The sequence below is a fragment of the Ambystoma mexicanum genome, chromosome 4q, assembly GCF_040938575.1.
Source record: "Ambystoma mexicanum isolate Mex_15411 chromosome 4q, UKY_AmexF1_1, whole genome shotgun sequence".
Lineage (NCBI taxonomy): Eukaryota > Metazoa > Chordata > Amphibia > Caudata > Ambystomatidae > Ambystoma > Ambystoma mexicanum.
This window is the reverse complement of record NC_090928.1, coordinates 836,571,748-836,598,282: the sequence shown is the minus strand read 5'-3', so window position 1 is coordinate 836,598,282 and position 26,535 is coordinate 836,571,748. Positions and strand designations below refer to the sequence as shown.

General features: G+C 42.3%; 1 protein-coding gene and 2 long non-coding RNA genes across 6 annotated transcripts in view; 2 read left to right on the top strand and 1 right to left on the bottom strand.

The window, feature by feature from the left end:
- The window catches only part of LOC138468013 (uncharacterized), a 56,037-nt gene extending 31,284 nt beyond the window's left edge, over window positions 1–24,753 (top strand). The window contains exon 4 of the long non-coding RNA XR_011268179.1: window positions 24,647–24,753. This is a non-coding gene — a long non-coding RNA (uncharacterized lncRNA). The remainder of the gene's footprint in view (window positions 1–24,646) is intronic.
- LHCGR (luteinizing hormone/choriogonadotropin receptor) overlaps window positions 1–26,535 on the bottom strand; it is a 1,835,933-nt gene that overhangs the window by 1,197,007 nt on the left and 612,391 nt on the right. For all 4 annotated transcript variants that reach the window (XM_069608404.1, XM_069608401.1, XM_069608402.1 and 1 more), the window contains exon 3: window positions 669–743. In XM_069608404.1, coding sequence (XP_069464505.1) covers window positions 669–743 — 75 coding nt within the window. The remainder of the gene's footprint in view (window positions 1–668; window positions 744–26,535) is intronic.
- LOC138468014 (uncharacterized) overlaps window positions 25,208–26,535 on the top strand; it is a 48,779-nt gene continuing 47,451 nt past the window's right edge. The window contains exon 1 of the long non-coding RNA XR_011268180.1: window positions 25,208–25,348. This is a non-coding gene — a long non-coding RNA (uncharacterized lncRNA). The remainder of the gene's footprint in view (window positions 25,349–26,535) is intronic.

The following is a 26,535-nucleotide window of genomic DNA, read 5'->3' as shown; positions in this document are numbered from 1 at the left end:
ACAGCCTTGACAATTCTATGAATAACTGGCATCGAATAGTAACGGCACAAACACTTTTGATTTTGATGGTAATAACTAGTAGTGGTCGATATACTTTTGACTGCTGTAATAAAACCTTCAAATGGTGTGCGTAAAGGAGCGTTTGATGGCATTATTTGGTTTATGACAGAAATACATGACACATTATATTACTTCCTAGGCTTATGATGCAATGACTGAGGATGAAATGAAAATGCTCATGCAGTGCTATATATCACCGGTACATAGTGACTTTGTCAATGCTTGCTCTCTAATGTCACTTCCATACATGCCAACATTCCGACGCACCTAGAAGGGAGATTTTTTCAGAGAAATCAGGAGACAACAATTTCCCCATAGGAATGCACTGGGGAAAGAATTATTCTAAGTGGGAGAACGTGACAAAATAGCAGTATTTTTCAAAGAGAAATCGGGAGTCTCCCACCTAAATTGGCAGGGTTGGCATGTATGCACTTCTTCATTGTGAATTATGTGGCTATCCACTTGCACCTGCCACTTCGTTTAAAATACAAATGGTAACTGCTTGCTACTACTATGCTCTTGTTTTTTTTAAATCTCTGAATGTTTTGACAGCCTTGGTGAAGCATACAGTTCAGAATAAAACTTCTAGTTCACTTGCCAACACTTACAGTTCAGTCAGATTCGGGAGGTCTTCAAAAGCATTAGCTTCAATTTTTTCTAGAGAATGACTCTCAGAGATCAAACTGTGAGGTTTAAAGAGACAAAATGCAGATGTGTTAAAACGTTATTTTAAACAATATAGTACTCACAATCACTCAAGAGATAAAACGGTATTCCACGAATCACAGTCATCACAAAACAGTGTATCAATATGCAGTATGACATAATTCGATAGGGCCGGATAAGCCCACATGTGGAGACGATTCACGATGTCTACATTAAAACAATGACTAATCCCCCTCACTAGCATGAGAAGGGGATTTAGATTCTATTAAAGACAAGGAGTTGAGTATTATGCATAACAATCTTTACTCTGAAACCACAGCAGCAAAGAAAAAACTTTACAAACGAAAAAGTTTGAAAAACGGAACTAAATAGAGTTCAATGTCACTGTAAGGGGAACTCCCCAATCCATCATGGAGGACAGTTCATGCCCTGCAGGAGACCAATGAGCATGGACCCTCATCTATACAAGTCCCTTACTCCAATTCCAACTCCTCTTTCTGTAGCTGTGTTGAACCAGACGTCCACTGCACAGACCAGATGATAAATTATGAAGACAAAATCCAGCAAAGCTCCCGGATCACGCACTCTCCCCATCTTGTAACTGAGACCACCATTCTTGAACAGAACATCTCAGCCCGAAGCTGTAAGAACAACAAACAAAGAAGGGTGGGTGGATGGGAAGATCCACAAACCAAAGAATGTTGTCTCTTGAAACACCTGTGTATAGGCGCGCTATACAGGTCATATCATATCACATCAAGGGTGGGCGGGTGGGATAATACTCACCTCCTTGTCTTTAATAGAATCTAAACCCCCTTCTCACGCTAGTGAGGGGGATTAGTCATTCTATGGCAAGACAGGAGGCTCATATTATGCAAGTTTGAAGCCCTTGCATCATATTAATTACAACATGATCAATACAGTAGTGACAATACTATTATAATAATAATAATAATAATAATAATAGGAGAAGAAGTGTTTTAAATGTTTCTATTTTGACCAATCAACTGATTGAAAAAGTAGTCCCCCAGGCAAAGCTGCCCAAAGCATAGCAGTCTAAACTGCAAAGAACTAGGAAGATGTGCCAATTCCAGCGTTCCCCACTAGCCACCAAAACCAACTGGCTAAAAAGAGGGTGGCGGGGGGAACACCAACCAAAAGTCTTCCTATAGTAATCGGCAGGAGAAAACATAGGAAAGAACATCTCCTTTGTCTTCAACATTAAACATTTAAAACACTTAAAATCATACCAACTTATGGTACCTAGACAATAAATGAAAGAAGTTAAACACTTAGTTCTCCTGGAGATAAAAAGTGTTACCCCCCCCATGAGGGGTGAAAGGATTGTTTGTTCCATTGTTCCATCCCATGTGTTTATGAAAGGAATCATAATAGAAACAAAACACATCACATCACTACCCTGGAGAAACAGAATTGGAATGGCAAACTTTTGGTAGAAGGCCCAAGCGGGAGTCAAAGGGACACCTTATTAACATGTTATAGGACCACCTACCTTAGGTGGAGCTAAAAGCAAAAGACTTGAGGGCCTTGTGCACCCAGAAGAGTGTACCCCAAGTTCTGTCCTTAATTACACCATTTTATACCAGTAAACCTTTCTAAACCCAGAAAAAGATTACGTCTTCTGGAGGCAGACGCGGGATGGAAGAGAGGGGCCACACCTGAAACCCAGCAGGTAGGTGTAAAATAACATCCTTACTAAGAGGAGCCCAACCAGGGGACACTGATGACAGAGATATTCTCAAAATCCTTGAATAACCCCAGGTAGAGCTAAATTCGTCAAGCCGTAAAGACGGAGACCCTAAGACCCCCTGAACCCCTGAAAAAAGGGAACTCTGCTATCATGACCATAGGGAGATACTTACATAAACCTGACCCTTAAGAGACACATTTGGCAAAGAGGAATTTATCTACCTCCAATTGTTCCCATCATAGTGATACCTGAACTCCCTGCTAGAAGCGCTAGGTGCTTGGACCTATACTCTCCCCCATGGTTGATAAAACCCCCCAGGGGAACATAAAGCAAATGAAGGAGGACCCACTAAACACCAAGTCTTCAGAAAGACTCTAGACTGCAAAGAAAACTGATCACTAAACAGTTAATATGAAGCTGCTTTACGGAGGATGACTAACCTTCGTTTTAGTAAATGTGAACTATCTAGACACCCCCAGCACTGTGCTAGCACTTTATTGCAGAACAATCTCCAGAGGGAACCAAAAAAGGTCTACCTGCCATGCAGATGGCTTAGTGAACCCAGTCACTAACGAAGTGTCTCCTTGAGCAATCGTACTGACAGACACTTGTGGGGATGGCTAATGCTGAGTTGCTGAAACGCCCAGTGACAGAGGCTGTATTAACATGAATGGAAAAGAACACCCCTCCCAGACCCCTCTATGCCACTGAGGGAGATTCTCCCTTCTCAGGGAAAAGATAAACTTCCTCTACTTACCTAAGGAAAAACCCCCAGAAGAGAGACCTTACCTCTCTTCAATATATACTCTTGCACATAAAACCAACCCCCATGACTGTAAGAGAGGGCCCCATTAACTCCACTGGACACTGGAAAAATGGAGAGAACTTAGCCAGAAACAAAAACAAACATCATCTGGACCTCTTAGGACTTCAGGTGAGTCTGCAGCGGCTCCGCTAAATTAGTGAAATAACTAATACTAAGCTTTGCATACTCTTGTAACTGCTGCGCTCTGTTACCCCCGTGCATTATAAATAATAAAACAAACAAACAAACAAACAAAACAGGAAACTGGTGAAGTGGAAAGGGAACAGACGGGAAGCAAATTGTCCAGCGCGAGCTCCACACTGGTCATGAACGAGAACTTCTGCTAAAGGGAAAACAGAAAAAACATCAGGAGATCCTCCCAGAGGTGTAACCTTAGTAGGCAATCCCCCCTAAATGGGTAGCGGGGGAGGGAGGGGTGGGGAAGGGGCAGGGACTTGGGATAATTATTGAGCTCAGTAATTGAAAACTGGGAAGGAATACTGGGACCACCGTACCTTCCAAATTGAGGTCTGGACCTCCACATGCCTGAAAGGCTGACCAGCTTCTCCAGAGATCAGGGGAAAGGATCAAGGGGAAAACTGTCAAGGGAAAGAGAATGAAAATAAACAGCCATTTATAAACTGCAACAAGAAACCCTTGAGGGTAAAACTTTGCTTGTACTCCTCGAGCAGAGGAGTATCTCTATACACCGCTAGACAAATTAGCGGGATAGGCAAAGTCTTGGGAGAAAAAAGGCTATAGGGGTGGCGCTATAACTTTATTATTATTAGGTCATTTTACCTCCGATATCAGCCAGTGTTTCCTTAACACTGCATCAGGGTGAGACCCTGGGTTGCTCCACATTGCCTTGCTTACAAGACTAAACAGTTGCCTTTGAGCTGACCTTGTCCCTGCCAAAATTTTAAGATTGGCTTGTTTAATTACATATTGGGACAAATAAAAAGGGAAAACACGCCACCCTTTAAGTACTGGAAACGGTGTTGCCGAGCAGGCAAACCCCATGTGCACATCATGCCCCATAGCCTGTGCACGTCATTAGGGAAATTAGTGGATATTTCTCTCTGCAGCTAATCAAGAGAAAAACTCAGTAACCCAAACAACACCTGGTACAATCCTTCTAGACTTCATCTATCCCGCTTTTGGTGGTCTTTCCCTTTTCTGGGCAAAGAAGGATGCCATGACTGTCCAATATTTTAACGCCTTATGAAGGCGAGTAGAGTAGAGATCACCAATTATTTGTATAAGGAAATAGGGACTGAGCTGCCAATTATTATTGTGAAAGAAATGCCTAAGGAAAAAAGGACTGAGTTGTCCTGTACTACCTAAACTATGGGCCGACAGAATTTTACTAAAAGACCTAGGTTTGCACGTGAGTGATGGCTAGAGAGGAAGGTAGGCCCCCTGTAGGTCTGTTAACGACCCTCCAAACACTCTTTTCCTTGAAGTACTAAATAAATAAATAAACATAAAATAAATATAAAATACAAACTAATACCCCTAGAAAGTGGCGTTACGTTCCAACAGGGGTACAAACTCAGGCCCCTTATATAAAGCTGATGCTTATTGAGCCATTCGCTACTGCCAATAGGAACGTTAATGTGCTTCATGCACAGCTTAAAATATTGTTTATCAAAAGAGTACACTGAGCAAGTGTACCTCAAACTGCTCACCCTAGCAGGGTGTGGCAACCAGCAGTACACAAGGGGCAGCCTTTCAGTAGAAAACAGGCAAAGCCTGCCACCGAGCAGGTTATGGCACACCTACAGTGAAGGTAATCACTAGCGCCATATGCAGCACTTAAACCAAGCTGCAGACTGGCAGTGCATTAGGTGCTGGTATTTTAATTTATTTCTTAGCAGGCTTCATACCCTGGTTCCTCTTCGTGGTCTTGCTTCAAAGACAGGCGCATTGCCAATAAGCCACTTACAAAATTCTTATTAAAATATATTATTTTCTTTTAAAACATATATAAATAAATATGTACTGAACATGAGGGGAACCAAACCCAGGTCTTCCTGCCTGGTAACCATGACACTCTATTATTGAGCCACCCTGTTTCTGTAGTGAAGCAGAAGGTTTGTTACATAAACTATTCACTTGAAAACACAGGGCCCGTGCGCCATAAAGGGCAGGCAAGCCCACTACAGCACCTGGAAGGAACTCCCAGGCATTTTACAATAAACAAACACATAGGCTTGCGCGCTCCAGGTCTAAAGCTCTAGCAGCTTCCTTCATACCTGCGCACACTGCACTGGAAACCAATTATTCAATTTTAAGCACATTTGCCCTCTATACAGGGTTAAAAGGTAACACTTCACAAGGCTGGGAAGAAAGAGGAAGGTCTATGGCACTGGCCATGGGGGAGTCTAGCAGCACACACAATTCTCGCAACAAGTCTGTTTTAGACAAGATTTATGGAAGTGAGGCTTGAAGGAGTACTGATGGTCTTGTTAATTTTTTGTTTAAAATTAAACCAAACACAGAGGATCGTGTGCAGAACCATCACAGGGAAGGCAAGACCTGCCAGGTGACCTCTAAATCAAAGAGAGGCCTGTGCGCGGGATTAAAGAAAACAAACAGTACATGCTCACCAGAAGCTCCATGAAAACAGCTGCTACCATAATGACACAAACACATTAATTAAAGCAAAGGCTTTACGCGGGCTCCCAGATACAGTGTCAAAGCAGAACACTTCCCTATACAATAAAGGAATCAATATATTTATTAACTTCACATAATTTACAGCCTTAATGTACTGATAAGGCCTAACACCACTGACTAACATGCAAGACACAACGAAAGGAGTGGCTTAGCTGTGGTGTCAGCAGCAAAGAAAGAGGAGTTGGGATTGGAGTAAGGGATATAGATAGGTTCCCCATAACTAATCTTTACCTCCACTCTAATAAGAGGAGCTTTGTAAATCTTTTTTACTTGTGCCAGAGGAGTTGGCAGAGGGATATGCCTGGGCTGGTGCACGTCCGTACGCGCTCAACAGTGTAAGTGCTCTTGCGCAGTAGGAGCCGGGCTGGCTATGGTCGAAGACATGTTTATCTGCGGTGCCCAGGTGCTGCTGCATTGGCCTGAAGACATCCGTCATTCTGCCTCACGCCTAGGAACAGGTTATTTTTCAGGGCTCATATCCCAGCAACCTTTTATTCGGAGGTCGGGGGAATATATTGCATGTTGCTTAGGTTTGATGGACCTTTCACGAAATATGTGGGTTTGAAAGAACACACATACAATTAGAGCTGAATTAAGTTGGGTCCGCACAACTCCCTGCAGGCAGGTGATGTGCTAAATCTGCTCAGTTTAAAACAAATGCGTTTTAAAAGCATACAAGATGCAGGTTTTTTTAATTCATCTTTTGCTTTCAGTTTTCTTTTATTGGCTTTTAAAAGAGGAGATGCAAACAAGCACAATGCAAATAAATACATTTGTAACTGCGTTATAAATGGTTGACAGAACATGGTTGAATCAAAATAGAAAATATGTTATAAAAAATCAGTCAAATTATATATTAGTCACTGCAATATGTTACCAATAACTGTCTCTTTGAGGAATATAGCACATTGTTATGCAGGTACTAAACTTATGACATGTTACATTTCTGCAAGGTGGATTCATTGCAACTTAGACTGGTTGGGAGTCGAGGCAGAACAAAGTGTGAGGGGAAGGGAGTTCCAATGTTTGGGGGCTAGGAAAGCAAAACAACGGACACGAGAAGAAGGACCGGGAGGTTTGGGAACAGTTAAAATAAATTGATTTTGTGATTTTAGAGTGATTTTAGAGGGCGAGATGGGACGTAAACCAAGAGTAAAGGAGAGAGATAAGGGCGGGCCAGATCATGGGAACATTTGAAAACAATTGAGAGAAAGTAATAGAGAAGATGAGATTCAAAAGGAAGTAATGAAATAGAAAGCAAGGAGGGTGTAATAGAAGACTGAAAGGTAAAGAAACAAGGAGACAAATGGAGGAATTATAAAATGAGCGAAGAGCTAGAAGATGCGAGGCAGGAAGACTGAGCAATAGGAACGAGTAGCAATCAATACGAGAAAAGACAGAAAAATGAAGAAGTTTTGTGGCATGAAAGGAAAGACCAGGGCAAGAATGACAGATGTTAAAAAGTGCGTAAGAAATGTGAAGAGAAAATGAGAGGGAAGGATCAAAGATGACGCCCAAGTTACGTGCAGAAAAGAATAAAGAAAGAGAAGCGGAAAAGAGAGCGATGGAAGGAGAAGACTAGGAGGAATAGTAGAAGCAGGAACAATCAAAACCTCAATTTTAGAGGGTTGAGATGTAAAAAATGAGAGGAAATTAAGTTTTGAATAGCAGAAAGACAGTTTGAAACAATAGAGTGGAGAGCAGAATCAAAGGAAGAAAAAGAGCAAAAGATCTGAGTGTCATCGACGTATACATGAAAAGAAAGATGGAAAGAGGAGCTAAGGGTAGAAAGAGGAGCAGTATAAACAGAGAAGAGAAGAGGACCCAGCACCGAATCTTGAGGAACACTATATGGAAGAGGAAGTGAAGGAGAAGACTGCCCAGCCCAGGTTACTGAGTAAGACCATTGAGAAAGATAGGATCAGAATCATTCAAGAACAGACCCCGAAATACCCATGGTAGAAAGAGAGGAAATAAGAAGAGTCATCAACTGTGTCAAACGATGCATACAAGTCAAGAAGAATAGGAATAGAGGAGAGCTTGGAGTGACAAGCAGAGAGGAGATAATTTGAGACATGTAGAAGAGCAGTCTCGGTAGAATGAAAAGGACGAAAGCCAGACTGAAGAGGAGAGAGGAGAGAATGAAGATTCAGATGGCGGGATACCTGTGCATAGGCAGCCCGCTCAAGAATTTTAGAAAGAAAAGGCAGATGAGAGATAGGACAGAGTTGTACAGATTTGTTATGTTGATTTTTACCATGCACAGCTACCATTTGCTTGGTCTCCAGGGGCTCACGTGGCTATGTAAGAAAGTGGGTGGGGTAGATTAGTGATGGAAGAGGGATAGGATAGGGGTTGTGCTGTGCTCTTCTGTTGGTGCTTGCAGAACCAGGCGAATCTGGCATCTGTGCGTGTCGGCTTACTGCGTGTCCCAGACATGGACCCAAGCTGAAATTGTCCCACTGTATAAAAAGGGCGGGAGAGAAAATCCTGAGAATTCTCGTCCAAAATCATTGCTGCATGCGAGGGGAAAGATATTTGCCAAAGCATTATTGATTCACCTGGAAGACAAATGGAAAGAAATAACATTCTACATCACTTACAGGCTGGCTTCCGGTCAAATACTAGCATAATTGATAAAGGGCTTAGGCTGGGCCTTACATGTGTGTGGGATATATGTATCCACTCAGTAGTACTTCCCCACACCACCAATCTGCACTTCAGCAGAACCAGCAAAATGGCTTTGCTGGCTCCTTTGAGCACCAGGGGTCTTGCCTCAAAACTGTGTTTTGTAGATACAAAAGGATGGCTGCACTGTTTTGCCAAGCACCATTGGGCAGAATGGAACAAGGGGGCACACTGAGAAAGCCTGCCAGTGTGCTTCTTACATGCACCAAGAAAACAATTGAGAAGCAGCACTGCTTTGCTGCTTGATCCACATTCCCCTTGAAAAAGGAAATATTTGGCCTTTATAATGATGGCACCCTGACGCTATTTCCATCTGTTCAACATCACACTGCTTTCATCAATGAGGCCCTGCCATGCCCACCCATATCCAGATTGTGCTCCAGCAAAATAGAAAATGATCCCAGTATTATAGGCTGAATCAGCCAAATCTGAGAAATCAAAAGAAGCTTTATATTCAGTTGCATGGGAAAACGCCTGACTTTTGAGTTACAAAATGTCAAATATGAATGCTGCAAAAGAGACTCTGGCTCTCTGGGCCAATGTCAATTTCAATGGACATGTGTCTTAAACAGATTGTTATATAAATGAAACTGACTAGGGCTGCAAAACAATGTGGGAAATTCAGAGAGAAAACCTTTTGAAATGGTCAGCCCAGCAGATTTCAGCATGTGTTAAAATGCACTTTTGTAAATAAGGAAAAATGCCTGTTTTAAAAGTGTAATGTTGAAAGAAGGCCCTGTTTTGGCCTAGCAATGTAAAGTTTTTTTTGCTGGGAAACATATATGGGCTGTTTTATTCAACAGGCTTGCTTTTGATTTAAAACAAAATAAAATAAAATAAGAAATAAAGACATGGGCTGTCTTCTGAAAACTAGACAAACAGTTTTCTGCCATGGCCCAAGGGATATTTGTCTCACAACAGGAGTGGCCTAACCCCCGAAAGAAGGAGCCACCATAGATTCTAGGACACATGGGTGATAATTGCTACCTTGGAAAACTTTGAATGGGCCAGAAGGCCGCATATCACAGGCTCATCAGATTTTTGTCTGGGCTGAGGCCTCTTACAATAGAGATTCTGAGACACGGACATGTGAAATAGGAAATCACACGTCCCCACGACTTCTACTGGGAGCTTCAAAGCCAACTCAAGGGCAGCCTTGCAACTTTGCTCTCATATGGTTAACAATGCTGACCATTTTGGCTCTAAAGACTATTTTATTAATACACTTTTAAGACTTTTATCTTTGCAAAAGGACTTTGCAGGAATGTAAAAAGTTAACAGTTTAAATGTAATTTTGTGGTTTTTAATTTAAGACATGGTAGCCTTCACTGCCATATTGGGAACAGAAATGGCAGTGAATTGGACAGTTTGAGGAAAGTGTATATGATGCCACTACGAAATTCAATACTTACATGCCTTATGATAATCTACACCCATGTAGAAAGTTATAGAATTTGAGGTCAAATATTTATAACTGAAAATCGTGAAAAACAATTAGACGGGTGAAACAAAGTCCTACAGACATGAGGATGGGACTGCCATGCTCTGCATAAAATATGTAATCTGCCTGTGCAATTTGTTAAGATGCCACACTGTAAAAATGTGCCATTTATGTCAAAACTGGATTTTAGCTAAAGTAACTGTGGGATAATCCTAGGCATTGTAAAGCCACATCATTAAGCTGATGTCATGTCTCTAAAAATCCAACCAGCTGACAGCAAGGCAGTAACAATCACCCCAGGCCAATCCAGTTGTTAGAGGCGTACCTAGCTTAAGCCGGCCCCACCATATAATTCTATGATGTCACCATGCCTTATAAATAAAGGAGCCTGACAGAACTCTGGACATGCTCTTCTGAATGTTCCAGCGCCTGCGTATCCAGATATTCCACCTTCACTCTGCAAGATTCCAGACCGCAGAAAGGGGATAGTTGACCCAGGCAATCCTATGCAGGCAGAACTACCCTTCAGCACTTAAACCCCATAACAAAATCCCACTAACTTCAGGGAGAAAGGGGAAAGGTGGCTGAGCCCGCTTTGGGATTCTCCAGTGCTGCCTGCTTGCCCTGCTTACCCGCTCCATCCAGCTCAGGCGTTGCTGTGCCATGACCAGACCTTTGCCCAGCTGTCTTTTGCAAGGAGAGCCTGCTATCCGGTGACCAGAACCTTTTGAGCCCAGAGCCCGGTTGGCTGTCCTAAAATCCAAACTCAAGTGCTGACTGTGAGTATTTCTACATCCCATAGCAACACATAGCTTACCCCATCGTGACCCCTTTGTCTTTGCCCTATTTTCTAAGTAATACTATCCATACCCTGATAACTTTCTAATTCTCTGTGCACCCTGTCCTTGTTTTTCTAGTGTTAGCGCAATTCTTTCATTTACCTCATCTTGTAACTCCTTAGCAATATTTGGAATAATGTAAATTAATTCCCACATAGATCTGAACGCGGGGTGAAAGGGTTAAGTTGCAAATTAACCCAGGATCGTACTGTGTCTTTCTTTAACTATTTAGTCTGAATAATCTAGTTTAAGTAAAACTTGTCCTTTTTCTTTCCAAAACAATTTCCTCTCTTTGACAGCTTTATTTTACCAAAACCGACCCTGCTTTTATCTTGCCAATCTCAACCAGTTCTTCAGCTATAGCCCTCCTTTCACTTCTAAGTTGTCTCTGTGATGTGCATCTATCCCCCAGCCCAAAAACCGCATTCCAATTCAGAGTATTTCACCCGTTTTTCTCGGAAACCGTTTTTGACATTTAAAACTGCAAACTAGAAAAAATTCAACTTTTCCATTTGTGATTTGACTGCACTGTGTTTTCAATTCAACCTGCTTTGTGAACTGTATGCTTGTGTGATATCTTACCTTATAGTTGCTAGTGATATGACATCCCTTAGACTGTGATAAAACATATTAACTTCATTATTTAACTATACATATAATTAATTATTTGTTAAAACCGAGTGTTATTTCAGGCCATTGCAAAGGGTTTAAAGTCCGTTTTTGCCTCTTATTTTGCAAGGGAACGTTTTTGATTCTGTTTGCTGCCTCATATCCCTGACTACCTGCTGCTTCTTTCTATCCACTCATAAGTAGATTAATGGGTTGAGGGTACATTGCAGGGGGAAATCTTAACTCTAGTGCTATCTATCCTAATTCAAAAAGTTGTCCTATTCAATTGTGCTTTGGATATGTTCTTGTAGAAGGTTACCCAAGTGTATGTCAGTGGTTTTCATTGTAACTATTACCCCATTGGTGATTGCTGCCCAATACAAAAATGGTGTGATTTTCTTTGAAATTAAAATAAATAAATATTGTGTTACCACCCACCGGCCTGGTTCATGGTCCATTGTGACCCGGGGTATTTGTAAAAGGGAGTGTGAGACGGTTCGGATATCGGCTCAATTCGAATTCGCAGAAAATAATTAGAATGCATTCCAATTGTGCGCTACATCCTAGGCTAAAACCAAGGTGTGTCGCCGATTGAAATCCTTCACATGTGACACGCAGTTACACATTCGCCCCCTGTTCCCCCTCACCCACAGGTGATCGTACATCACTCCCCTGTCCCTCCAGGCCCCTCCCCCACTGCTCAGACTTTCAATCTAGGGAGACCACAACTGGCAAGACCAGCCAATCCTGTTGGACCTAGAAAAATGACATTGAAGATGAACTACATCCAAGTTTAAGGTATGAATAGTTTGTACAGAGCACAGGCACGGCCACACATCCATGCACTGTAGAATGTAGCTATGGCTGTGCAATTGCGGTCTAGAAGCTCGCATAGCCATCCACACTGAAACTCCTGACGTACCTCAACACCTCTGTCATTTGTATACAGTGACAACCTACAAAATATTTTGGTCTAGCTGGGCCCACATCGAATCTCCGGCACTGGAACTATATCCTAAACCACCAACAGCATTACCTCCGGGCTGCTTACTTTTAGCTTAGACAGCCTACCTATGTCGTGACCTGGCATAATACACAGATGCATTTTATAAATCAACTCTTGGAATCTCGCACACATGGACTATGGACTTTGAGGACGTTCCAACCACAAATCGCGTTGAGGCCATTCAAATGAGGAAAGGGTGCTATATAAATGACGAATACAATACAATGCAATACACATTGTGCACATTGCGAACTGTGGTCTGGTGCAAATTGTGAGTAGCAGTGTCATTTTTCATAAATGTAGATGATAAGAGATATTTGAATATATTTGCTGTTTTGGTTTGGTAGAGCGCAGCTAGGATTTCTTGCTTGCCAAGGTAGGTATACACTTTGTAGTATAGTATTATAGAAACTTGGCATCCGTACAAATGTAATCAGCACGATGTTGAAAAAATGTGTTTCTTTCGTTGCATTTGTGCACAGAGGAAAAGGACTAGGGCCAGTGCAAGCATTGCCCTGGTGCTCACATTCATTGAAAGGATATATTGTTTGCACTATTTTTGCCTTAGTGATAATTTCACTTGCACTGATGCAAAGTTTCTTTAGTACCTTTCTCTATGTTCTTAGACCCATTCTACGGGATCCATACAGGGCAAGTGAGAGATACATAGGGTGTTGAGCACAGAAGGCAGAAGCAATAGGTATTATAAACATCACATATGTGAGTACACTATATTATAAGACATATGAAAAGCAAACATAATTACAAGCGTGACCTGAGGATTTAAACAGTAAAGCCACCGGCAAGAATGGCTATATTTCCTTAGGGAGTAAAAGGGTAAAATGGCTGGTTAGTGTCAGGTCTGGACAGAGGGGCAGGCCCCCAAGTCATTACTTAAATATTGAAATACCAATTGGAAAAAGTGTTGTTTAGTTGTCTCCAAAATTATTCACACAATTATTTGTAAAATAAAATAGCAAAGCTGACCATTGTAACAAACATCTGGGCCAAATTGTCAAAAATGTTTTTATTTGAGATCCCAAACTATAAAGTTCAATGTACAGTGTTTTACATTAGGTATTTGGGAGAAACAGTTGTAAAGTGTTTTGTCAGCTAGGGTGGGGCTACAGTGTGTTTTCACAACATTTTCCAAAGGGTATTGCATTAAAAAAAATGTATTGTTATTTCGAATGTCAGTGTTAAAACTAGCAACTGTGTCCATTTACTGTGGGAGTAGCGGAACTGTCAGGGAGAATTTTAATTTCTGTGCAAATTCCCTTTAACCTTAGAGACCCCCAGCTATTTTGCTGCACTCGGGGCTTTTTAATTTTTACTCCAGAGTGAGTGGGTCTTTTTCACCCACTCCCTCATGTGTTTTTCTGACTAGGACATTTGGTTTATTACTGTTTAATGAAGTCTAGTAAACTCATTAGGCATCTGCTTTTTGCCAATGCTACCTCTGACAGCAAATAATTGTTCTCTATCCTTAGAGAGCTAGGGAATCCCTGTCAGGTCACAGCACCTACCAATGCCAGCAAAGCCTGGTGCAACACAATACAAGATGCCCTAGCCTCTAAAATCTCATTGCTACAAAAGTAAATTGACAGCAAAAAACACTCCTAGCAGAAAAAACACCTCCGAACATCATAGCAAACCCACCCAACACCCTCCCGGACATTCCATTTCACTTCTCACTGGTCTCACACAAAGAAGTGCTAGACACAATAGCTAAACTCAAAGCCTATAACTGTAAAGAAGACCAATTCCCATCCCACCTAGTCAAACTCTGTGCCCCAACCCTAACACCCATCATTACCGAATTTGTCAATGCTTCCGTCAACACAAACACAGTCCCTACCAGTATCAAAAAGGCATGGGTAACCCCCCACCTAAAAAAAAACAACCCTAGATCTCTCCATCCCCACCAACTACCGACCCATAACTACGGTCCCATTCCTCTAGAAAATAATTGACAAACTAGCTTACTCCCAAATACAAAACCACCTAGAACACCACCAACTACTGGGGGACCGACAGTCAGGATTCCGCCCTAAACACAGCACAGAGACAGGCCTTCTCAACCTAAAGATCCAAATGGATGCCTCTAGAGAAGCAGGCAAACTCTGTCTACTAATGCTTCTAGATCTCTCGGCAGCTTTCGATTTGGTCAACCATGACAAACTCTGTGCTACTCTAGCCAACAACTTCAACTTGTCCAAGAATGCCACTGACGGGATCAAATCCTTCTTAGCAGATAGGACCTCAAGAGTGTCCATTGGGAAAGAATCAGCCAATCCCATACCAGTACCCGTAGGTGTCCCGCAAGGCTCTTGCCTATCCCCCACCCTCAACAACGCTTATACCAAGTTGCTTTTTGCAGCTTTGGATGCCATGGGTGTCATCTACACCAACTTTGCAGATGACACCCAGATCCTCATTCAACTAACAGGCAACCACGATCAAGATTCTCCGGTAATCCACCAAATGTACTCATTAATCCAAAACTGGATGGCTAATAATAGCGGTTTATAGTCATAATGTAGAAAAAAAAATGTCGACTTACAAAAATGTAGAAAAAAAATGTAGAAAACAATAATGTCGAAAACCTATACATATAATGAAAAGAGTCAATTTTTAGAAAAAAACGTCGAAAAAAAATGTCAATTAGCACTATCAATAAATACATAAACAAGAAGAGTATCATTTACTAGGGGGGTCCCCCCCCAACCCCCCTCACCCAACACCCCCCGGCCACCCCTCCCCACCCCCCCACCACCCTCTCACCCCTCATACTCAACACATTTTAATTATATATATATTTATTTTTTTCGAAAAATTCGAAAAAATGTAGAAAAAATTCGACATTATTGGTTTTCGACATTATTGTTTTCTAAAAAATGTTTTCGACATTTTGACTTTCGACATTATTGCATTCTACATTATGACTGACCACCATAATAGCTTATGCCTAAATGATGAAAAAACAGAGCTACTCATATCAGGATCAGCATCTAAAATTGACTCTCTACAGCCTGCCTACATATCCTTCACCATTGATGGCACCACGATCCCAGTGCTAAAACAAGTCACGACACTTGGTGTTTACTTAGCCGCCACCCTAACCATGTCAAAACAAATCAACACCCTAGCCTCGTCCACCTCCTACACTTCCAAGCTCATTTCCCTAAGTTGCAAATTTCTCACTCCTGACAACTGCGTTACTCTAGCAAGAGCCCCTATACTTTCCAAGCTTGATGACTGCAACATCCTCTTCCTTGGTACTTCCAATACCAATATTGCCAAACTCCAACTCATGCAGAATAAAGCCCTCCAAGCTGCACTAGGCATAAAAAAGTGTGAACACATCTCCACCATCAGGAGAGACAAACACTGGCTCCCTATCAAAGCTAGGATACTATTCAAGACCCTCAGCATCACACACAACTTCATTACCAACAAAGCTCCTAAATACCCCATCAACACAATCACGAAGAAACCCTACACCAGACTCATTAGATCCAACAATAACAAACACCTCAAAGTCCCAAGATACAAAAGAGAGAAAGCGGTGGGCAGTAGTTTCAAAGTCCTTACCCCAAGACACTGGAATGCACTACCCCCCCAACATCAAGATTGAGTCTTCCTACCCACAAATAAAATAAATATTGAAAACTTGGTTATTCAACCAATATTAACCTTAACCAAATCCCTTCACACCACAATCAGTTTCCATCATCATTTGTATATATATTGTATGCATTTTTACTTTTGCTTTACTGTGTTCCAATTAGAATCTAAGAGTGTATTACCCATTGTCTGTAAGAACACCATGATACCTCCAGGTCTGGGCGTATTATAAATGTAATAAATAAATAAATAAATACTTGAGATGGATGGGGAAGCAGAAATTCCTCAAACATCAATAATTTAAACGACTCAGGTAGTTGGAAAAGGGTAACTGTTTTAATATCAATTATCTAAAACAGGGAGTACAACGGAAATCGTCATAGGTGACGCTAAACCACATATTACTCACGTCATCCTATGTGGCAAACTACAAAAACCCAATGGTGAGTGAGATAGGGTCTAAGAGGATCATCTAATTATACGATCCATACTCATCCAGGGCAGTGGAATAATGTGATTTGTCTCTTAACATCAGGTGGGGCAACTAAGCCCTTCCCCAAAATATGTCACTATGAACATCACTAAATACACAACATTTGATTGGCTACACAACTATAGGACCCTTGATCATTCGGTCTCCTATCATTGGTTGGTTTCTAACCTCTGTCAGTATCTTCCCATCAACGTATAGCAGCACAGAGGCTGAGAGTCCAGGTACTGGTGATCTCGTCTTAACCATAGCTTCCCACCAATTAGCCTATTCAGCCATCATCATCTCAGTGGTCTGCCGTCAATTAGGGCTTTGAACTCGGCCTTGGAAATGTTCCTTGCTCTTGACAATTCAGGGGAGTGAAGGCACGCTCTGCCCTCGTGCGCAGGTGTGACCATCATGCTCATCCAACTTCTTCTCCCCACGTGACTGGACCACGAAATTGAGCTTCTAGTGTATTAAAATACAATTTTCTAATAGACATCTGACGTCTTCTTGTTTTCTGTCCATGCCTCCTGAACAGGAGCTTCATTCTTTCACACGATTTGTATCCAGTGTCAGCTTACTTCAACCTGATATGACCTTGGCTTCTTGGCTCACCCAACCTCACCTTCTGAGTTTCGCCTGTAATTCACTTGTTTTCCAACTGCGACATACTGGAAAAGCGGCATTCCTTCTTTTACTCAGCTCTGCTATTGTACGTAGTGGAAACATCCATCCTTTACTGACTCCAATATATACGTAGGCGCATGCCACAATCTATTCACTATAAAGCTAGCCTTAAGAATACTTTGTCTGCTTGCGTTTCTTAGCATATTTATATGTGTAAAAACAGCTTGATATCTTCATCTATCTCATTAGCATAGGCTCCTTCATCTTGATCCCAAAATGACTCTTATCCTCAATATTTTCTTGATACTTTATAGACTATCTGCATTCTTTTGTCTCTATATCTCTTCTATGAACGTCAGCTCTGCTTTGTATGATGTCACCATTTATCTTCACCATTCATTTGTTTTGTTTCTTCTGGAATTTCATTCAAATGTCCATCGTATTGTCTTGTATGCAGATATGGTTTCCTCAATGGGAACCTTGCTTCCCAGATTCTCCTAGGTAGCCGTATTTTCACTGGTACTGCACGTGTCTCACACTCTGGCATCCAACAAATTGGCGCTATGGGCAAGTGGTTGAGGTGGAGGTACTTAGCTCCTTCTCTACACTCCCCCCTTGTGGCGATTTATCGACCACTCTCCTATTCTTCTTTATATCTAAACATCCTTTGTTGAACAAGTGCTTCTTTGGGATCCAGATCTTTATGACTCCTTTTAAGCATCCAGCTGATTTCACATGCTCATCCTTGTTCCAAGTCATGAGGATGCACTGTCCATTTGGACAGTGTAGTAATGTGTGTCTGAGTGCAGCTGACATCACTTACCTGGAATGCTGCTATGTCAGCGAGCATGGAATGCTGTGGTGTTGTGATCTGAACTAGGTTCTGATTAGAGACAGTTGAAGGGTATAGCTGGCACAGAGGGATGTGCCAGTGTTTTCCTGGCATGTACTTATAATAAACCTACATGTAACTTACCTGCTGGCGGTGTCTGCATGACGGTGTAGTTACCTTGGGGTAAAACTTTTCTGATACCCTGGCAACCGTTTTCAAGGTTATTCATGGTGGATGGCTTATACTTCAGCGAGATTTCGCAGTACTGTTGGTGTTCTGTTTCGCCAGTGAGGCCATCGTTTTTATGACGTATCAAGTTGACTTTCTTTACATGCCAGAATTCATGCTATTATATATGTGTTCTCAGTTTGTGGTGGCGTGGCACATGTGGGTGTACATGTGTGGGGTAATGGCATGGTGGTGATGTCTGTGCAGGGTATGTGTGTGTTTGCTGCGAGCCTGTATGGTGCTAAGGCTTGTGCTAAGGCTTCTGCAGTGTATTGGAGTGTACTGCAGGGTTAGTGCATTTGGCAGGGACTAGGGGTCCTGGTGTGAAGTGTTGGTGTACTGCGAGCGCAGTTGGCAGGAACCAGGCGTCCTGGTGTGAAGTGTTGGTGTACTGCGAGCGCAGTTGGCAGGGACTAGTGGTCATGGTGTGAAATGTTGGTGTACTGCGAGTGCAGTTGGCAGGGCCCAGGTGTCCTGGGAGGTTGTGGTTTGGTGGTGTGTGTTTCATGCTGGTGACATTGGTGGGTTTCGAGTATGGTTTTTAGTCCTTTGTGTGGGGGCAGTTGTGGACTGATGCCTGAGTGTGTGTTTGTTGTTGCTCAGTTGAACTGGTTTAGTGCCCGGGGGTGGCAGCCCTGGTGCCCTGGGGTGCAGACCAGGGTGGAAGGATTTTGGTGCATGAAGAGGTTTGGTTGTTAATCTGTTGTATTTTGTGGGATGCTGGAGTCTGGCAGACTCCAGGTTTGAAGGCGCAGCTTGGAACAGGTGGAGTTCTTAGTTTATTGTTTTGTTCCTCGATTGATTTTCCAATTCAGTTTGAGGGGAGCTGTTAGCCCTTATCACATTTCGGTGGGTTCCTCTTTTGGTTGTGGTTTCCAGGGAACAGCGTGTAGTTGAGGGTATTCTTTGGCATGGTTGCAGTGCACATTTTTTCTTTTGCATAATTAGAGCTTTAGCACAGTTAAGGTGTAGATTCTTGGGGTGCCGTGTAGGTTATTGTGCCCAGCCATGGTAGTTGTTATTGTAGTGCAGTGTTATAGGTGTTCTCGGGTTTGGTTGGCATTTTCCGTTTAGGTGGTTGGTTGGTGCATATGTTTGAGGTTGTCATTGATACTCCAGGTGGACAGTGTTCTCCAGTTATGTGAGTATGTGTCTATTTGGGGTTTTGGGCGTGTCATGCAATTACGTGCTGGCCACATGTATTCGTGGAGGGGGGGTGTTTTGTGATTCTGTTGGTTTCAGAAATGTAAGGAGGGAGAAGTGTCGTAATGTGTGTCTGGGTGCTGCTGATATCACTTACCTGGAATGCTGCTATGTCAGCGAGCATGGAATGCTGTGGTGTTGTGATCTGAACTAGGTTCTGATTAGAGACAGTTTAAGGGTAAAGCTGGCACAGAGGGACGTGGCGGTGTCTTCCTGGCATGTACTTATAATAAACCTACATGTAACATACCTGCTGGTCCAGGTCCTTATTCCACGGTACCAAGTTATATCAGACTGCAATAGATCAATCTTCCCACATACTTCTTATGGTCCTTTGGATACAGGAACTTCGTTCCCTCAGGTGCATGGATACTGGCCTTCACAAAGTCTCTGATCTCTTCATCTGTCAGATCTCTGGCCTTCCAGCCTGATTCAACATCGATCATAACTTTCATCCCTATGGCTTTCTTTGCTGTCTTCTTGCACTGTGCGATTATTATCTTGATCACACAGAATCCCAGCAATACTAACACGATCAGTGCTCCAAGGTAACTTGAACATATCTGCCATCCATTGTGGAACCCAAGAATAAAGTGATCCAAACCAGCTGTCATTAGCAATGTCTTTTACATCGTCTATCATCTGGACCTTTAGCTTCGTCAGCATTTCTATGGCCTCTGTCAATGTGCCATTCTCGTCATCGTGGGAAGGTATGATAGTGCAACATGATTCTCAGATTTTTGCACAAACTCATCCATCCATAGCTGTGACCATGTCTAGGACATATCTATTCTGAAGAGTCATAAGTTGTATGGCTCTCATCTCTTCCCTGATAGCATTGAATCCTTTTATGGTTGTGCTGATCGTTTGCAGCAATTCCCATCAGGTAATCTGCAGCCATTTGGTGTTTGCTCCAACCTGGATTCTCGGCATGAAGATCAATGTGAAGACTGATGAAGTCTGGCTGAACAGTCTGTGTTCATACGGAATAGAGTCAAAAGCTTCTATTGACTTGGCAGAGAAATAGTTCTCCCTCTTTATTCGATGAATCAGCTCCACAGATCTCTTCTTCCTCAGGTGAGCATCTGCTTTCAGGAAACTGTCAATGTTCAAGCTGCTTTTAGGAATCACCAGTGCTGGAACATGAACATTCACTAATGAACATCATCCTCCCGAAATTTGGACAACTTCATATATGCTTTCGATCCACATGCCCAATAATGATCCATGATCACTGCTGTTCCAAGTTTCATTGCTGTTACATCAAAGATTCGGCCACGGTTCTGGTTTTCTATGACCTTTATTGTGCCATTGTTTCTAAAGCACAGCTTTGAACTTTCCAAAGGCACTATCTGCAAGGGTCCTCCTCTGTCTTCGACCCAGGTCAATAGTCTAACAAGTCTTGGCCATAATGGTTTACATCCATTCTGTACTATCTCTCGTGGCAACCAATGATCACACAGGCTATAACGCAGATAACCACTCCTTCTTCCCAGCCATCTGGTGATAACAGTGATTCCCAGATCGTCACCTGACCTCTGTTCTTCCATCTATGAATCTCTTCTGCAGATTTTCCTGGACTTTCAAGTTTGTTATTCACCTCTTGTCTAATTTCAGCTCCTTTTACTCGAGGCCTTTCATAACTAATCACAAGATTCTTAGTCTGCGCCTTGTTTCTTGTCTTTGTATCCTGGATATAATCATCTTCATCCGGATCTGTCCGTTCAGTTGCCCATTTGACATAGGCATCTCGACCCATGAACTGGCCTCTTGTTCTGCAGAGTGTTATGTGTGACAGACAATGTTCAGTCTGGATGTCTATTTCTATAGCTATGAAGATTTTAGACTTCCCCATGCTTTAAGGCAGGAGTGCACATACAAAGCATTCCTCCTTCGAGGTACTCCTTCCTACTTCCTTCATATGCTGATAACAAATGTTATTCCCCAAATGTGCTGTACTGTCCAGGTAATCAAATGGATATATTTGAATAAAGAACGGCTACTAAAAGCTATTTTTATTATGTTTTCTACACAGCTACATTGTACCGTTCTGCGAATGCCATAGTTTCCTGATACCGACAGATGGTTTCTTCAGCCAGCAGTGGCAGATATGCCTAAATGGATGGATTTCCATTACGCTGATCTGGGACGATCACCCGGGACCGATATGCACTTTGGCGGTACCAGCGACAATGAGCAACCTGTCATTGTTTACGGTGTAGCAAGAAGCTGATGCCAAAGCCTTGTGATTCAAGGTGTGTCGAATGCACATGTTCTCCTGAAAGGAACACTGTGTGCCTCATGATAAAGTTTTGATGCTCTAACCCAAGGACACTACAAAAGGGTACAATTGTCACTAGACATGTACTGACTCTCTTTGCATTTAAATTATTTATAGGTAAGTTGAATATAATCCCTTCAAAGAAACTAATTTCGAAGATTTGATTTATTCATAGTACATTTATTTATTGATTGTTTAGTTTTGATTTTTTCTTTTTTCTTTTCTAAACATCATTCTCGAAAAGACAATAATACAAAAATGCACAATTAGCAATCACTTATTAACATTACATAAAAAACCGAAACGAAAAACCAAGAATACCTAAAAATCTAATTTGGTACAATTTCATTGTCTAAAAACACTGCACCATGCTATGATCCCATATATACCCATTCCTCTCAATCACTTCCATTCTCATTCAAAAGAACCATTCATACCTGTGCAAAAAATGCAATAGTGCTCATTTAGTTAAAATAAACCCCCGGGTCTGACCTTTCGACCCTTATTGTTGGACGTTGTTCGTCGCCCTCAAAGATACATCACTTATTTCATGTACTATTGGCATATATTACAATCATTTTAATATTTTGAGTTGCCACATCTTTGTATTATAATACAAGAAAGAAATAACTCTTTTTTCTTCCTGAAAGATTTTTATACTGTTGTCATGTCGACTCGAGTTTCGGGCCATGCTAGGGAGAAGTCTCCTGCTGCAGCCCTCGTCAGGACACAAAAGACACACATTTAATTTTGGATCACATAGATGTTTTTTGTCGCAGTTTTTTCTTAAGTTCTTTCTTATTTTCTCTGTGGAATCCTTATCCAACCAATGAAGGGGTTAATACATGCCACAGGGGAAGAATAAAAAAAAAGAAAAAAGGAAAATACATGTCTCAATAAGTCTCTTGGAGCAGTAATACATTTCTAATCAAACAATTATTAATCTAATCTTGAACCAACCAATTTACCCTATGGGTAATACCCCATTACCACGTCACCACCCCTCCTTAGACAATCATGTATAGGTGGTAGGGGAGTCTATTTGCTATTAGCCTTTCATATTAAAGTTTCGATTTTGTTTAAAAGACAGAGAAAAACCTTCTTCCTGTCTGGTTTGAACGGTTATAAAATGACCACTATCTTAAAGCCATCAAAAGAAGGGAGGGAGAGAAGGGAAATGAGGGGATGGGGCCCTCACGTATAGTTAAACAGTCAATGGCCAGAGGCCGGGCAAGACATGCGTGACTGAGCATCTATATCCCAAAACTCAAGTGGAAGCATAAAAAGATGTGTTTTCACCCCTTTGTGAGTGAACATCATTAATTCAGACAAACACCTACCTAAAATGTTTGGTAGGGCAGTGTTCTGTACTGGAGCGCTACCTTCAATCTGTGGTCTCACTTCTATGTGATTCAGTGACCCCCCAGAAACTGTTGTGTTTGAAAACGACCAAGTCCCTCCTTATTTTGGTATTGGTAATTCCACCCATGTCTAACCCAAGGACATTAAAAAATTGGTGGTTAATCGAAATCAGCTGATGTTCTCGGAGCGTTTTTTGTGAAATAAAAGCGCATTATAAATTGCAGAGTATTGATGTTTCCTTTAAAACTAGGGTTTTCTATTCCGATTCGGGACGCATTTGCTGTGCTGTAAGAGGATGTGTGTGTTGATATTCCGAGTTCTGCATCAACTGACGTTAAGACATAGGTGATGACTGGGTGCGTTTGGCTATGCTGCCCAATAACATCATGAAAATAGGTGGAGAATATTGCTAGGAATAGTGATGTCAGCTTCAGGGTGGGTGATATGATTTAGTGCCGTATGGGCACTTGAACTTGGGTTGATCGATCCACAGATAAGATTAGCAGAAGATGGCCACGCCCGACTCGTTCATTTTGCATGTGTAAAAGTGAGAAAAACTAAGGTAAGGTACATAGGAAATGTTTTTACGATTGATCACAGTTTGCTTAAAACCACATGCCTGAACGCTCGGGACAGTGACATTTTTTAGGGCTATTATATCACTGGTACTGCTCCCATGGTTTGCAAACTCCTGCCCATTTGACCCTGCAAGTGTAACTGCTTTGGCTTCGTGCAAGAAGTGGAAACTCCTGAATGTGACCCACCCCTTTCACGGTGGCTTCCCCTTAGGAAACTATATCCTGGACCTCCCTAGGGTAGACATCGCTACAGAGGGACAGTGGGTAGGAAACGGGTTTGGCATGCTGGAGCACGTGTATGTCGATGGAAACTTTATTGCTGCTGAAGATATGCCTGGTCTTGCACACCATAAATCATCACAATGGCTTCGATATACCTGGTTACGTAGTGTGTTCAAGAGGTTATGAGCAGAGTTTCCGGTGTTACCCAACTATTAACCCATGCTGGAATGTATTATGGGGGCGTACGGCTCACACGGCATTGTCTCTACCTTATATGGTCTGTTCCAAGTGACCCTCTACCAAAATCAGCTTCAAATGGGTGCAGGATATGGACCTAGACATCACTGATGAGATCTGGGGGAAAATGTGAAGACAGAACTGAGATGTCTCTTATAGCTCCAGGTTTTGTCTCATACAGCTCAAAGTGCTCCACAGATATCACTACACCCTGGCCAGACTGAAGCTCTTCTCACAAGCCAACAGAGGCTTATACCCCAGGTGTAGAGCGGACAGTGCTGGGTAATTCCATATGATGTGGATTTGTCCAGGGCTCGAACGGTACTGGAATGATGTTTGTCCTACCCTTACTGATATGGTTGATTGTAAGTTGACTGCCACCCCTTTGCAATGCCTTACACACATATTTGAGGCCTTAGTGGGATGGAAGCGCAAGCTCACTAGTTTGTTTATTATTGGCATTGCAGTGCATACTGTTACTGTGGCTCAAACCCAGAGTGCCTATGGCTAAGAAGTGGTTGCGTGCAGTTACCTGGGCCAAGACACCGAAGACCAATGGACTGGTATGAAACCGGCAAGTAATCATCCGATTGACATTTGGCAGCCCTTTAAGTCATAATTTCAGTTCACGCAGGATGATGCTTCCCAGAACTAGCTTGGGATAACTGATTATTTCCTTATCACACTAATGTACTAGTTGCCTGATGGGGCCTGGTCTACCAGCACCACTTGTATGTATGTGTGTATGTATGTATGTCTCTCAAAAATCTTGAAATGTTGGGGATCTCCCTGATAACTTGTTCGGTTGCTTCTAAGATATGTATATCTTGCTTGTATATGATGCTATAACAAGTGCTTCAAACGATTTGAAAGAAAAAAGATCCCACAAAAGAGATTCAAACGTTGAGCTCTAATTTTACAGAAGAAGTTTACAAGGAAGGTATTATAAGTTCACAAGAACTTAAATTTTGTAATGAAAAAATCCACATCTCTCTGCTTTTCTTTTTTAAATCCTCTGGGTAGACCAATTGCTTCACACTGTTGGACGCGATCCCCTGGCACGCCGAGCACGGCACGCAAGGGCGCTGCAAGCAAAGATGACCGACGCCATCCTTCGTGGCAGGGCCGCGGGCCTCGGTGTCAAAAGGAACAGCGAATACTTCAGGAAGGTAAGGGAGAGAGAGAGAGAGCGCGCGCGCGCGCGAGGGAGGGGCCCTGCAGGTGCATTCGTATACAGGTGTCCGAGGGGGGAGAGGATGAGCGAGGGCAGCTGCTGGAGCCCCTGTATGCCGAGCAGCAACATCCTCGCGGTGTGCTTTTACGCACTATCCCCTCCAAAAAGATAGGCTTTCTTACTTGACCTCAAGTTGTTTATTTTACTTAATCTGTGTTTTTGTGATATTAAATAACGCGATACACCTTCTAACGTATTGACACTTTTCCAGCAAATATTGTATGCGGTGCTTGTATTTTATGCGTGTGCTGGTCGAGTCGGACGTCTGCCCTCCTCAGTATTGAGTGGAATACCATGTTGGACGAAATATCCGCATTTAGCTGCAATATATGCCATTAATCCGAAATATAACAGTGGCATTAAGTATTGTGTCCAAAATATATCATAACATGTTATTTTGTTTATGTGGTTTCAAATAGGTATTACCGTTTACTTATCATTGTATAATTGTGCTTTTGTATTGTTGTGTAAAAGCTTATGTTGTAAACTTGACTCTACGGAGCTCTCGCCTGAGTTGAACAGGCCCCTGCCCAAACACCCGCGGTTGGTGGCGGTGCTCCGAGCTGCTCGGGGTTCACATTACAGGTTCGCCCTGTTCATGGCGTCTTTTTGATATCACTCTGCTGGCACTGCCTACTGCGCTCTACAAGTGCACTGCTCTGCCTTGAAGGGATACTGGAAAACGTAATATTTCTCAAACACAACTGCGGTGACATATGATACAGAAAACCCTGCTTTTAATGGCGAACATACGCCTAACTTGCCTTTGAATGGTTGGTGGACAAGTTGGAGAAATCAGTACAGGTCCGAAATCCCGCATTTCAACGTGCGCCTTGTAGCCTTATTCGTGACCTAGCCGCCTTGTGTGTACATACTTACTCTTAACCAGAGAATGTCGCTCGAGTCAGGAAACTCCTGTCTGAGTGATAAGGAAACCTGGAAATGTACTGCATCATCCCTACTTTTCAGTGCGTCAGACCGTATTGTGTATTTCAAGAAATATGGCACTCTAATCATCACCCATCTATTCAAAGATTGAGTTGAGTAGCAAATAGTAAACACCATTAGGCCTTTCCTTCTTTCATTTTCCGTTGTGATGAAGATGCTTTTCATGACCTTATT